At 41.1% G+C, this 13,118-nt stretch overlaps 1 protein-coding gene across 5 annotated transcripts in view; it reads left to right on the forward strand.

Moving 5' to 3' along the window:
- Window positions 1-980: 980 nt before the first annotated feature.
- miga1 (mitoguardin 1) overlaps window positions 981-13,118 on the forward strand; it is a 28,502-nt gene continuing 16,364 nt past the window's right edge. Inside the window, exons 1-5 of one of the 5 annotated variants that reach the window (XM_058798865.1) lie at window positions 981-1,120; window positions 1,659-1,815; window positions 4,639-4,807; window positions 5,263-5,375; window positions 5,508-5,643. In XM_058798865.1, coding sequence (XP_058654848.1) covers window positions 1,717-1,815; window positions 4,639-4,807; window positions 5,263-5,375; window positions 5,508-5,643 — 517 coding nt within the window. In that variant the 5' untranslated portion in view covers window positions 981-1,120; window positions 1,659-1,716. Of the gene's footprint in view, window positions 1,133-1,174; window positions 1,579-1,658; window positions 1,816-4,638; window positions 4,808-5,262; window positions 5,376-5,507; window positions 5,644-13,118 lie in introns of those variants that run through there. The other 4 variants (XM_058798890.1, XM_058798881.1, XM_058798872.1 and 1 more) reach the window with 4 other exon arrangements.

A 13,118-nucleotide genomic window follows, 5' to 3' on the forward strand; every position in this document is an offset into this window, starting at 1 on the left:
TGCTGTGAAATCTCTACAGATTTAAGCATGACTGTTAGTATTTCAAGATAAAATCTTACTTGATTGATGTACTTAGATTTGATTTGATTGTCAATATTTAAAATAAATCATGTTAAAATGTACATATTAAATATGATGCATTAGGCATTTGAGGAACAATATTTGTACAAGCATCAGTCGTAATTATATTGCATTACATTATGTTTTTCTCCCAACAATAAAACTACAGAACTTTGATAATAAAACTAAATATTTAAAATTAATCTTACTAAGACATATTTATGTGAGATACAGAGTGACAACTGATACTTATATGCATTTTATGTAAGTGGTCTACTATAAAACAAGGTATTCACTATTAGTATTAGTGTAACAAGAATACACAGTTTACTTGCCTTTTGTTTAAGTCTATTTAAGTCATATATTTATTTAAACAATTTTCTTGAAATGTTTACATTTAAATATTTAAATTCAAAACATTTTAATTACAACACTTACACATTTATTTTAATGTAATTTAACATTTTATAATGCATTTTATCTTAAAACATGAACCCTGATCTGTATTCTGTATTTTGTTTTCCTGCATTTTATTGAAATAAAAATAGCCAAAACTCTTAATAAACCTCTTGTTCATTCTACTATAACACATTACTATGGAAAAACTCATAGCATCTAAAATTCAAACTTGACGCCTTTCTTTTCTTTTTTTCAATTGAATATTTTGATCGTACCTTGTTCATTTTGTTTTTGTTACTAGAGTGTTTGTAACCTTTTTATGTTCTGTAATAAAAAACAAATAAAAATAGCATTTCATTTTGCTTTAATGAAATAAAATTTTCTTTATTGGTTTAATTTAATTTAATCTCTAAGAAAATTTACTAGTTTGAAACAACAAGTGAGTAAAACATGAGAGAATTCTCCTTTTTGCATGAACTAGCCGACTCTTCCCGCAAGTTTAATCCAGTTTCCCAAACTTTTATTTTGAAACCTCACAGTGGCACCGGAAGTGAGTTCCAGATTCGCGGAGTCTGTTCGCGTCCACGTGAGCTCGCAGGCGCGCAGTTAGCGCAATGAGTGTTAGAGGACAGACGGTGCGTCTCCGAGATAAAGCGTATATGTAAGCGTAATAGTATGTTTATTATTTTGTCCTCAGTTTATAACCCAAAGTCAGTGCCATTACTGCCAGTATTTATGATGGTGCGTGTTATTACTTTGTTTAACACAGAGTTAACAATCGAGCGACGATCGAAACCGGATAAATGTGGGCCATTTTTCATAAACATTAGGTCTCATTTTTTTTGTTGGCCAACGGTCGTTGGGTGTTCTTAACAAACATTGAATCACGCCATTAACATGACCGTTATTTAACCTCTTTAAGTCGGTTCACATGTCGCATCTGGCACAATGAAAGCCTGTGTCCTTAATTCCCAAGATTAGAATAGAGATTGCATGTGTTGGACTGCTACGTATAAGAAGTCACAGAGTGAGCAATAGAGAGAAATTGTATGAAATAAACAACTGTGTGTGAGTGTCTGTCAGACGCAAGTCCCCACTTAATCAGTTGAGGTTTAACAGGTCAGCTGGTCATTCCTCTACTGAAAGATGGATGTGTATGTTATATATGATATATCAGATGTAATTTGTGTTTCTTTTAGGTTGAATTGGTGAAGCTGAGAATGGGCTGTAGTTGAGATCCAGAGGGATAATAGCATCATGACTGAGGAGCTGTTCAGAAACACACAGGTGTCCATGAAGGTGGCTGCTTTGCACTTTGTGGACTTGCCACTGTCAGTCTATTACTCCCTTCCACAGGTAAAGTGGCCAGCAGCAGGGTTGTTTTCTAGGCTTACTGTCTCCAAGCTTATCGCATCGTCATCCAAAAATTGCTTTTTATATCTAGGGGTGTCAGCCTGGGTTCAGGTATATAAATGAGCACTTAAAACATAATAATATTATTAATAAATGTTTTATATACAGTGCTGGGTAGTAACTGATTAAATGTAATCTAGATTATGTAATCAGGTTCCAAAAATTGGTCACACTTTATTTTAAGGTGTCCTCGTTACAGTGTAATTATAAATTTAAATACTGAATAATAATATTAATTAACTACATGCACTTACTTTAGGGTTAGGATGAGGATTTGTTTTAGGGTTAGTTGCATGTAATTATGCATAATTTATTGTAAGTACATGTAACGTGTAACAAAGACACCGTAAAATAAAGTGTTACCCAAATATTAAGTACATGTAATTTGATTATATTACATTTTAAAATACTCGTCATCAGATTACAGTTACTTTTTAATTGATTACATAATTACACATTATTCACATGGTCACATAACATACAGATAAACAGGTTTAATATTTCATGTTTTTTATTAAGTGTTTTATTTTGATTGTTGTAATTTTAAAAATATGTAGCATTTTTATAATTTAATTAATTGTTAGCTTTTCATAAACTCACAAACTTTGTAAAGTTTCTTCCCAGTTATGGAAACTTTGACGTAATATAATATTTAAGGCATTGGATGTTGTTAGTAACAATTAATTGAATATATTGTATTTCTCTTTTTATTTTTATGTCAATATGGATTATCCTATTTAAATCAATGTGATTAGGTTTAGGTTTAGTAGTAATCTAAAAGTGGTCAAAAAGTACTCTGATTATATTAACTCAAATGTGTTAGTGTAATGTAATGGATTACATTACTAACTACAATTTTTGTCATGTAATTTGGAATATACACACACACTTGTTTTTTTATTTTTAATAAATACAATTATTTTTGTGGTGCATTAATGATATAGATGATAAAGTTTGTACTGTAAGTTGTAAGTAAGCCATTTGTAGGTTGATTACCCCAAACAGTGTAAACCCTGTGGTACTGGGTGCTATCAACACTAAGTGCTTTGTTTAAACATGTTTACCAGCTTAACAAATTAACATTGGCTCAACTGTTGGTCTGATTTTGTGGCAGAAGTATCTGTTTGTCCAGATAGGGGGAGTGTTTGAGAAACTTGTTTGAAAACCTTATTTTTGCAGTTCTGAATGTTATTACAAAGTGTTACCACTTTTTATATTGGGTATATTTTATGTTAGGCAAAGCTTTTTATATACATCCTGGGTTGTTCCCTTGTCTGTGCATGAATTTACCACATTTGGACTATTATCACTTTTCCTGTATTTCATGATGGTGGCATTTGAAAATATATTTGTCTGTAGACCTCAGTGTGATAGATTGATAGATAGATGGATAGATACTTTAAAAAATGTAAAAAATAATGTATGAATTATTACTGAATGAATTTTCATTTTTTATTTTACTTTTTTATTAGTCATATATGTGAAAATCCACAACCAAGTTTTTGCTTACGCGATTATATTTGTCTTCTCACCAGCTTGCCATTGTTTTGATCTCCATTTTGAGCCATTCGATCATGTTTTATGGATTTCACAGCTGTGTCTGATTTGTCTTTGAATGCTATTTGTGTGTTGCATGCAGCAAGCTCACTGCCATGGTTAAGATGGTATTAACAGAGCCCAGGTGGCCAACATTAACATTGCCAACATTGCTGTTCTCACCTGCAGGCTTATGTCTTAAAACTAATTCCTTCAAAAAAATATATTGTTTTCCATTCCTTTTTGGTATGGCTTTTTGCTGTGAAATACAAACGTAGATGTTTTCCAAAAGCTTTTGTACCTGTATATCAAAAGAAGACAGTGATCATCAGATACTATCAAACTCTTAAACAAATCATTAAAAAAAGTAATAAAAGTGCTGCTGCTATATTTCAGTCAAGTATTTTTGAAGACTTCTGAAGCAATATGATAGCTTTGTGTGATGAAAAGACCCACGTTTGAAATTTCTCCCGTCCACTGCCATGGCTTTCAAATCTCACTCACAGTTTCATTATTCGGTCCTTAAAGGGTTACTCCACCCCAAAATGAAAATTTTGTCATTAATCACTTACCCTCATGTCATTCCAAACCCGTAAAAGCTTTGTTCGTCTTCGGAACACAATTTAAGATATTTTGGATGAAAACCGGGAGGCTTGTGACTGTCCCATTGACTGCCAAGTAAATAACACTCTCAAGGTCCAGAAAAGTATGAAAGACATCGTCAGAATACTCCATCTGCAAATTTTAATTTTGGGGTGGAGTAAACCTTTAAGTGCCAAAGTAGGAAAAGCTGTGGCATGAGTAGCGGTGCTTCATGTAGCAACCAGGATAAATAAGACGACGTTGTTTGCTAATAATAGGCAGTGTTACATGGTGTCAATTTGAGAGTTCCTCTTGTTTTTTTTTTAATGTAGGACATGAATTGTGGAAATTGTTTTTGCTCTTTAACAATGTTTAGATCATTCACACAGTATTAGGTGTCTTCTGATAAATCTTGTGCCTGTGATTAGCTTAAACTTGTTCAGTAGATCAGATCGCTCAAGCCAATCTCCGTACGCCCAGCCAAATGCCAGGCAGTCAATTCCAGTCATGTAATCCCTGCTGACACCCTGTCTGACTGTCTCACCCTCTCCCTATCTGCATTTCTCACTCTGATCTCTGTGCCTTCAGCTGAGCAGTTGATCCAAAGTTAAAGGTTGCCTTATGTCTCTCCATTCTCTCACTGAGCAGGTGAGTCTGAGCACCGGCACCAAGAAGCTCTTTGCCGCCACTGCCTTCGGCGCGGTCTCCCTCATCTATCTCGCCCGACACTTCAGGAGGAGGAAGAGCAAGAAAAAAGCCAGTTCGCCTGTTGAGCAGGAAACATTTGAGTTCCTCACCACTGTCCCCCTGAAAAAAGGTAAATGCAGATCACAAATCGCCTTTAATAAACAAGGAGTATTATTACAGTTAAAATTGTTTAGTTATTAATAGTTTAGTTATTAGTTAAAGTGTATAGAGTGTACTACTACTGCATTCATACGTTTGGGGTCAGAAACATTTTTTTTTAAAGAAATTAATTTTATTCATCCAGGACAGTTGAGACTTTTATAATGTTACAAAAAATTATATTTCAGTTAAGTGCTGTTCTTTCTGTTCTTTTGAATTTGCCATTTATGAAAAAAAATTGACAGTTTCCACAGAGATATTAGCAGCAGGACAACTGTTTTACTGACCTCAGACTTTTTAATGGACTGTATATTATTCATTTTAAAATGTGTAGAAAATGATATACTGTATATTTAACATAATTAAACTCATATAGTGTTAATGGTACAGTGGCTGTTTTTTTTTTTTTTCTTCTATTTTCCCCAGAGTCTGAGTATCAAAATCTGCCTCTGAATTCAAAGAACTGCTACTCTTGTAATGTGGTGTCCAATAGTAGCCTGTACAGCAAGCTTTCTGGCTCCCTGCTGAGCCTGGCCTCTGTAAGCAACCTGATTTATTATCATCAATTTTGAATAGTTGTATAATATATCTGACATCAGAAGTCTTGTCAAATGTGTGCTTTTTGGCATTACTGCACCATTGAGATGTTGAAATGTCACATCTTTTCTCAGGTGAGGAGCAGGCACTCCTCCAGTAGCTCTACTTGTGCTAACGGCTCCAGTTGCTGGGATGGAGCAGGAGATGATGGTGACGTCTGTAACCTGCTCAACATCCCTGTCACAACTCCAGAGAACCTCTACCTGATGGGTAAAAACATCTTCTGTCCTAATTCTCATGTCCAAAGTCAAAGTTGCTTGTCATCTGGAAAGCACTGTGTTCAATTTTAAGCATAATTTATGTAAACACGTTTAATATTGATCTTAAAAGAGGTTGATCATGTATGTTCACCAGTGGCGGCCGTGCATTTTACACCTAGGCCTTCAATGGCATCCTACATGAATTAATACACCTCTTAATACCATCATAATGATGCCACCGCTATAGAAACCATAAATATTACACAGAAATGCAGTGTAACAGGGCATTGCATCACAGACAGGTATCTTATGTAGCAAGAATGAATGCTATTACTAAAGCGAGAAACCCAATTAACTAAATTTAACAAGTTGCCGCAACTGCGCAATGTATCCTATCTAGCTGAGGCATTAATCTGACAAAATGAAACAGAGTCCACCCGATGTTCTTACAGACATTTATTAACTCAAACATATTTATACCTTACAGATAACATTGGTATAAAACAAATAGGGCGATTACATGTGTTTTAAAGTTGACCTAACAATTTAATGAACTCTTACTGCTTTTCGTCTTCACGAGTCTCTCCGCCGCTCTGCCCGTGCGCTGCCAGAGGAAAATACTAGTTAGCACAGCTTTACTTGGAAAGTGAGCAAGTAACATGAAAAAAATTCATACATGACGATGAAGAAAAGCGTATACATGTGTTTTAACATTCCCCTAGGACTCTCATCTTCATGCCGAGTCTCCCCATCGGTTTGCCTCTACCAGCGGCGCTGCGACCAGAGGAAGAGACCAGTTAACACAGTTCGACTCGGAAATTGATATGTTCTTACGGAAACTTAAACCTGGCTTTATATCTTGCAAATAACATCAGAATACAACACATAAAGCAATAAAAAGTCAAAAATGAAATATAACCTACTATACTCTAGTAGTTACCTTTCGATATTCTACTTGTACTGCGTCGTAAGACGCTGTATGGGAAAAACTCATTTTTTCCTCTTCAACTGAAGCCTTTTCAATCACGCAGTGAAAATGTGCTATAAAAAAAAAAAAAATGCTATAAAATCGAACCAATGGCTCGGCGGCGGTGGCGCTGAGCGAGCCTATGGCTATGCAGCCCGCCAAAATGGGCGGGGCCTCTGGCTATATAAATCTCAGATTTCTCCTCTTCAGCGACGAAGATTCTTCCTCGCTGACTCTTTGCTGACACCGAGATTCGCCATTGAAATGCCTCAGCAGCCGGATTGGACCTCTTGCAGCGCTCAGCTCACAGATTCCCGGTCTATCCCCTGCCGCCATCCGGCGACTATCTAAAAGAGCCTCACAAAAGAGCAAATTCAAGCACGGCGTTGTTTTAAATGTCGCGCCGTCATTGTAATACGTGCAGGACTCCCCTGCACGCTGATGACGGTCATGTTGAGTGTGTGTCATGCTTGGGGAAATCCCATGCTGACGCTGCGCTCAGCGGGACTGACTGCTCTCATTGCGAGAGTTTCAGTCTCGCCTCTCTGCGTTCTTTTCAGAAAGCGACTCTGGCCCTCCCGCCCTCCTGTCCTCTTCCTCCCAGGGACCTGCGAGGAAGAGACAGCAGGCAGAGGATTCGAGCGGCAGAGACAAGCGAGCTCACGTCGGCTCAGTGCCCGCGTGCCTCACCGTCACCGCAGAGAGAGGATTCGCCAGTCCTCTTCACTCAACCTGATCAGCGTTCCTCTGCGGCTGCGAGCGACATGATCTTGTTCGGTGGGAGTGACGATGAGATGGATGACAGCCTTTCTCTGGAGGCTTCAGACGCGGAGGAGTTATCGGGCTCAGTGACTGACCCCGCCCTCTTGCCGCCGTTCTCTTCACACAGCGCCAGACCCAGAATGGACGAGGAGCTCACTAAATCGTGGCACACCCCCTACTCGTCTCGCATCCGTCTTTCTGCTTCCTCTGCCCTCACCTCTGTTGATGGCACTGAAGAGAAGGGATACGAGCACCTGCCCCCTCTGGATGAGTCCGTGGCCGTGCATCTCTGCCCGCCCACGGCTATCGGATGGAAGTCTGCACTCGCTGGACGCGCCTACTCGGCGGCTGGACAAGCCAAGATGCTCACCAATGAGGAGGCCGGTCTCGATGCAGCTTCACTCAGGGACCTGAGGAGCGCGACGGACCCGGACCTGGCCCTGCGCGCCACCAAAGCCACCGCCCAGGCCATTGGACGGTCGATGTCCAGCCTGGTAGTGTTGGAACGCCACCTTTGGCTCACGTTGACGGAGATGAAAGAGGCGGATAAAGTTCCCTTCTTCGACGCTCCGCTCTCATCGAACAGCCTGTTCGGGCCAGCTGTGGGAGGGCTTTGTGGAGCGGTTTACAGAGGCTCAGAAGTCGTCTCAAGCGATGAGACGCTTCCTTCCGAAACGCGCCAGCTCTTCTGCTGCTTCTAGTCGCCCCAAGCCTGCGCCAACTCAGCAGCCCGCCAAGCCACTCTCGAGCCCCGACCTCCTAAGGATCGGCAGGATAGAGGGCGTTCCTGCTCGGCAAGACGCTACCCCTTCCCGAAGCACCAAGGACCCTGGCCCAAGATCGCCTTGCATCCGGCACCTCAGAAGTCCTCCTGATCAGCCAGGCAGAAAGAGGAGGGGCCCAAGTCTCGCTACTGCCGGACCACCCCGCAAGCAGCCTCTAATGTGCCTCTTGTCACCCCGCTCAGTGCTGGGTGCAGAGGTAAGTGTGTTATTGGTTCCCCACGGGGCCCAGGGCCTCCAACCGCTGTGATAGAAGACAAAATAAAACACATACATTTTCAAAAAGAGAGCAAATATCCTCTTCTGCCTACCATAAGCGTCCTGCCCTTATGCAGCCAGTCTTTAGAGCCTATTCAACCTCTTGCCACACGGGCCGAGGCCTGGCAGGCCATCCCCGGTGTGTCAGAGTGGGTAATGGCTACGATAAGACGAGGTTATTCACTCCAATTCACCTGAAGACCACCACGCTTCCGCGGTGTGGTCGCCACCACAGTGCGCAGCGAGGAAAAAGGTCGTTCAGGATGATCATATTGAAACATCCTCTCGCAAATATGCCCAGGGGACTGGTTCATGTCACTAGATCTGAAAGACGCATACTTTCACATCCAGGTAGCCCCCCCATCACAGACGATTCTTGAGATTTGCATTTGAGGGGGTGGTATATCAACACAAGGTCCTCCCGTTTGGGCTGTCCCTGGCTCCCCGCACTTTTACGCGATGCATGGATGCGGCTCTCTCCCCTCTACGACAGATGGGAATCCGCATCCTCAACTACCTCGACGACTGGCTCATTCTGGCCCAGTCAGAGGCAGTTTCAACATCGCACAAGACCCCTCCTCCTCAGCCACTTATATTGCCTGGGGCTCAGGGTCAACTTTGCTAAGAGCATACTGTCACCCAGCCAACGAGTGTCGTTCCTGAGGACAGTAATCGACTCAGTGCAGATGACAGCAACTGTCTCAGCGGAACGAGCCATGACGATTCAGCACCGCATGGCCTTCTTCAAGGAAGGGACCGCTCACCCGCTCAAAGCTTTCCAGAAAATGCTGGGCCTTATGGCAGGAGCTTCGCCATTGTTTCAGTTGGGCCTTCTTCACATGCGACCCATCCATTTCTGGCTGAAGCAGAGGGTTCCATCCCTGTGTATCAGCCCTGGCCCGTTGGAAGGATCCCCTCTGGCTGAAGCAGGGTGTGATCTTAGACACAGCGCACAGAAGGAAGTTTGTCACAACAGACGCTTCCAACAAGGGTTGGGGAGCGCTGTGCGAAGGCAAACCGACCTTCGGTCTTTGGTCCGAAGAAGACCTCTTCACCTCCGAAGACAACTCTCATTGCCCAATATTTTTCACGAAGAGCACGGATGCCCTGGCCCATGAGTGGCCCAGCCTCCTGCTCTATGCGTTCCTTTCAATCGCTCTGCTACCGCAGGTACTCAGACGAGTCAGGGAACAACGGCACAAGCTTCTTCTAATAGCCCCCCTCTGGAGGAACCAGCCATGAGTGTTGGAGTTACTCCAGCTGCTCGAAGCAGCCCCGTGGCCCATTCCCTTGAGACGGGACCTCCTCTCTCAAGCGAACGGCACGCTGTGGCATCCATGGCCCGAGTTATGGGCCCTGTATGTGTGGCCGCTTAACGGGTGCCTTTCGATCTCCCAGAGCGTGTCTTAAACACTATGGCAGAAGCTAGAGCCCCGTCTACCAGATGCCTCTATGCTCTGAAATGGTCTATTTTCTCGACTTGGTGTCAAGACCATGACTTAGATCCGGTTCTGCAGGAGATGCTGGATAAACAGCGTTCCTCATCCACCATCATAGTTTACGCGGCAGCCATAGCGGCTTTCCATGCCCCTATTGCTATCGGTGGGCAGGAACAGTGCGGTGGTCCAGTTTATATGAGGCGCTGGGAGCATTAACCCCAGCGTCCTCGTACAGTTCCACCTTGGGACTTACCAACCGTACTAATGGCCTTGAAAGGCCCCCCGTTTGAACCATTGCAATCCACGAGCCTCAGATAACTCTCATTTAAAACCACCCTGCTGTTAGCGCTGGCGTCGGTTAAGCGAATAGGAGATCTATAGACCCTTTCCATCAACCCTGCTTGCCTGGAATTCGGGCCTAACAACTTACAGGCCAGAGTCCTTTCTGCTTAGTTCGCCGCCTCCAGCTAGTTTAGCAGTCTTATGGGTTCGTTTGACCAGCATTGTTCAAGTCCCTCCTTCACTTGGACGGTACATATTATATGGATACCAGGTATAAACTATAAGGGACGACACCCAGGCCACGGATGACCCTGATGGCTCAGGCTGTGTTTGGTGTATTCTATTGACTCCCCTGGGTCTTACTCCCACGTGAGTCTTGGTTTTGAGTCGTTCCTCATCATAGCACGGCGTGATTGTACTGGTTCCCATACAGCGTCTTACGACGCAGTACGAGTGGAATATCGAAAGGGAACGTACTCCGTTTTCTATCGTAACCTCGGTTCCCTGAGATATGGGAACGAGTACTGCGAAGCGGCTGCTTATATAGCCAGAGGCCCCGCCCATTTTGGCGGACTGCATAGCCATAGGCTCGCTCAGCGCCGCCGCCGCTGAGCCATTGGTTCGATTTCATAGCACTGCACGAACCAATGGACGTCTTACGACGCAGTACTCGTTCCCATATCTCAGGGAACCGAGGTTACGATAGTAACAGAGTACGTTTTTCTTCTTCGAGTCTTTCACAGCGCCCTTGCAGAGGAGGTGTGGTTGTTTTTCACGGTCATTTAGTGCTTTAGTATTTAGATTTACAGAAGGCGAATATTTTTCAGAATGCACTGAAAATATACTATAACGCACTGTACACAGCATATCAGTGTTGGGTAAGTTACTTTCAAAAAGTAGTTAATTACAGTTACTAATTACATCATCAATATTGTATTTAAATTACTTTACTGATTACTCTGTCTGAAAAGTAACTTAGTTACTCAATAAGTAACTTAATTCAAATCGCTAATTAGGCTACATCTTAAAATCCCTATAAACCTTAATAGAAATTAAACTGTTTATTCTTTCAATTTGAGTCAAACATAGAATAGTTTAGCCTTTTAGCTTTAACACAACTTTAATACTTAAACATTTTTATAAAAATTTTTAACCTTCTTTGGTTAACAAATATAAATGCTCTGCAAAATATCTGAATGACAAAAAAGCTTAAAAGTTAAACAATAAATTTCAGTTTGGTAAGATGTTCATGAAAATCCCAACTAGTAAAATCCATACAGGTTTATGTAAAAATAACACGTTAACTAATGTAGGTAAGGTAAGAATAAATTACAGAAATGATCTTCTCTGCTGAATAAAGTCATGTCAGATCGCGCTGTTCTTATGAGGTAAATTCCTCATAGCAGGTCTTCTTTCAAAAATGATGAAAATTAGATGAATCTTGTTTTTTTTTTTTTTGTTTGTTTGTTTGTTTTTTTTATCTGGGTGTGGGCGTTTGCGTTGGGTGAGTGACCATGTATACACACACACAATGCGTATTTTTCAATTAAAGACAGCTTATGGATTTATATGGGCTGCTTTTGGTGCTTGACACCTTTTTATTGGTCATTTTGTGTTTCAAGAATAAGGTTAAGAATTATGCTATTAGTTAGCCTACTTAAATATAAAATGTTTTTCTCTATTTAACAACATTACAATAGTGAAAGACGTCTTACTGACCACGTCTCTTGCGTGGCGGGATGTTGGACTCATGAAAATAAGTTGTTTGTATTCACCAAAACTGATTTACTGAAGTCAGAACACGGACGGAATTGGCGATAGTGCGAGTAGAGCTCTGCACGGGCCTCAAATTTAGGCCCTGGTCCAGCCTGTGTCCGACAGCTTATCAGAATTACCGGCCTGAGTCCGACCCTAGCCCGTCTTTTTTTTTTTTCCTTCTCCCAAAACAGCTTATACTACTGTTTCAGCTATTAAAATAGTTCAGTTTTGTATGTAATGGCAAAACGATTATATTTCGTTTCGTTTTTTTTTTTCTGTTTTTTTTTTTTTCATCAAAGGGGTCATATAATGCCATTTTTGTACAAGCTAATATGATTCTTTAGGGTCTAAATTGAAAGTTTGTAATATACTTTAATTAAAAATTCTCATTAGTATTGTAAGAAAACACAAATTTTACCTGCTCAAAAACAGCTCTGTTTTCAGCACACTGTTTTAGTGCGTGTGTTTTTAAATGCTAATGAGCTTTGCTCGCCCGCCTCTGTTCTGTGGGCGTTTTTGACACAACACACGTGGAGTGTTGCCTTGACAACAGTTGAGGGTATATTTTGAAGAATGGCAGCGGGAGTCTCTGAGGATACTGTGCAACCGTATCAATTCGAACCGGAGTCGGACCCGGAACAGGTAACAGATAACATAACTTATTCTGGCATAATATTGAAAAACATCAATTAGAGTATTTATAGTCTTGGATCATATGCATTTGCAGGATGTAAACAGTATTTTGCAGGTATTGTGTTACCATTAATTTTCATGCAGTTATAACTGTTTTTTATTTATTTAAATTTTTTACATTACTTCTTAACAGACACCGTTATAAACCATCTACAAAAGTAAGCTTAGTGTAGTGTTATCATGTTAACTTTAACACCTGCGTACACAGTTTGTAATAACACAATAACCATAACGTTTTGTTCATTATAAACGTGGGATTATTAATTATATTGAGAACGTCAGAATAGAAAACATGCATGTACCCTGAATGTAAACATTAGCCACATACATCGTGAAGCGTGCTAGCGATTTGCAAAGATTAATATAAAGATTAATATAAAGGTTAATTAAACGTTACACTCACTTCTTCTGGAGGTTCAGCAGGAACACGAATAGTTGGTACCGATTCTTTTTCAGGAGCAGCTTCTTAGCAAAACCAGCTTTATACTGACCTTCATTTATAAAGCAGTCTGGTGAAAAATGATTCGCGCAAACATGAAAACAT

Source organism: Onychostoma macrolepis, chromosome 02, assembly GCF_012432095.1.
Source record: "Onychostoma macrolepis isolate SWU-2019 chromosome 02, ASM1243209v1, whole genome shotgun sequence".
Classification (NCBI taxonomy): Eukaryota; Metazoa; Chordata; class Actinopteri; order Cypriniformes; family Cyprinidae; genus Onychostoma; species Onychostoma macrolepis.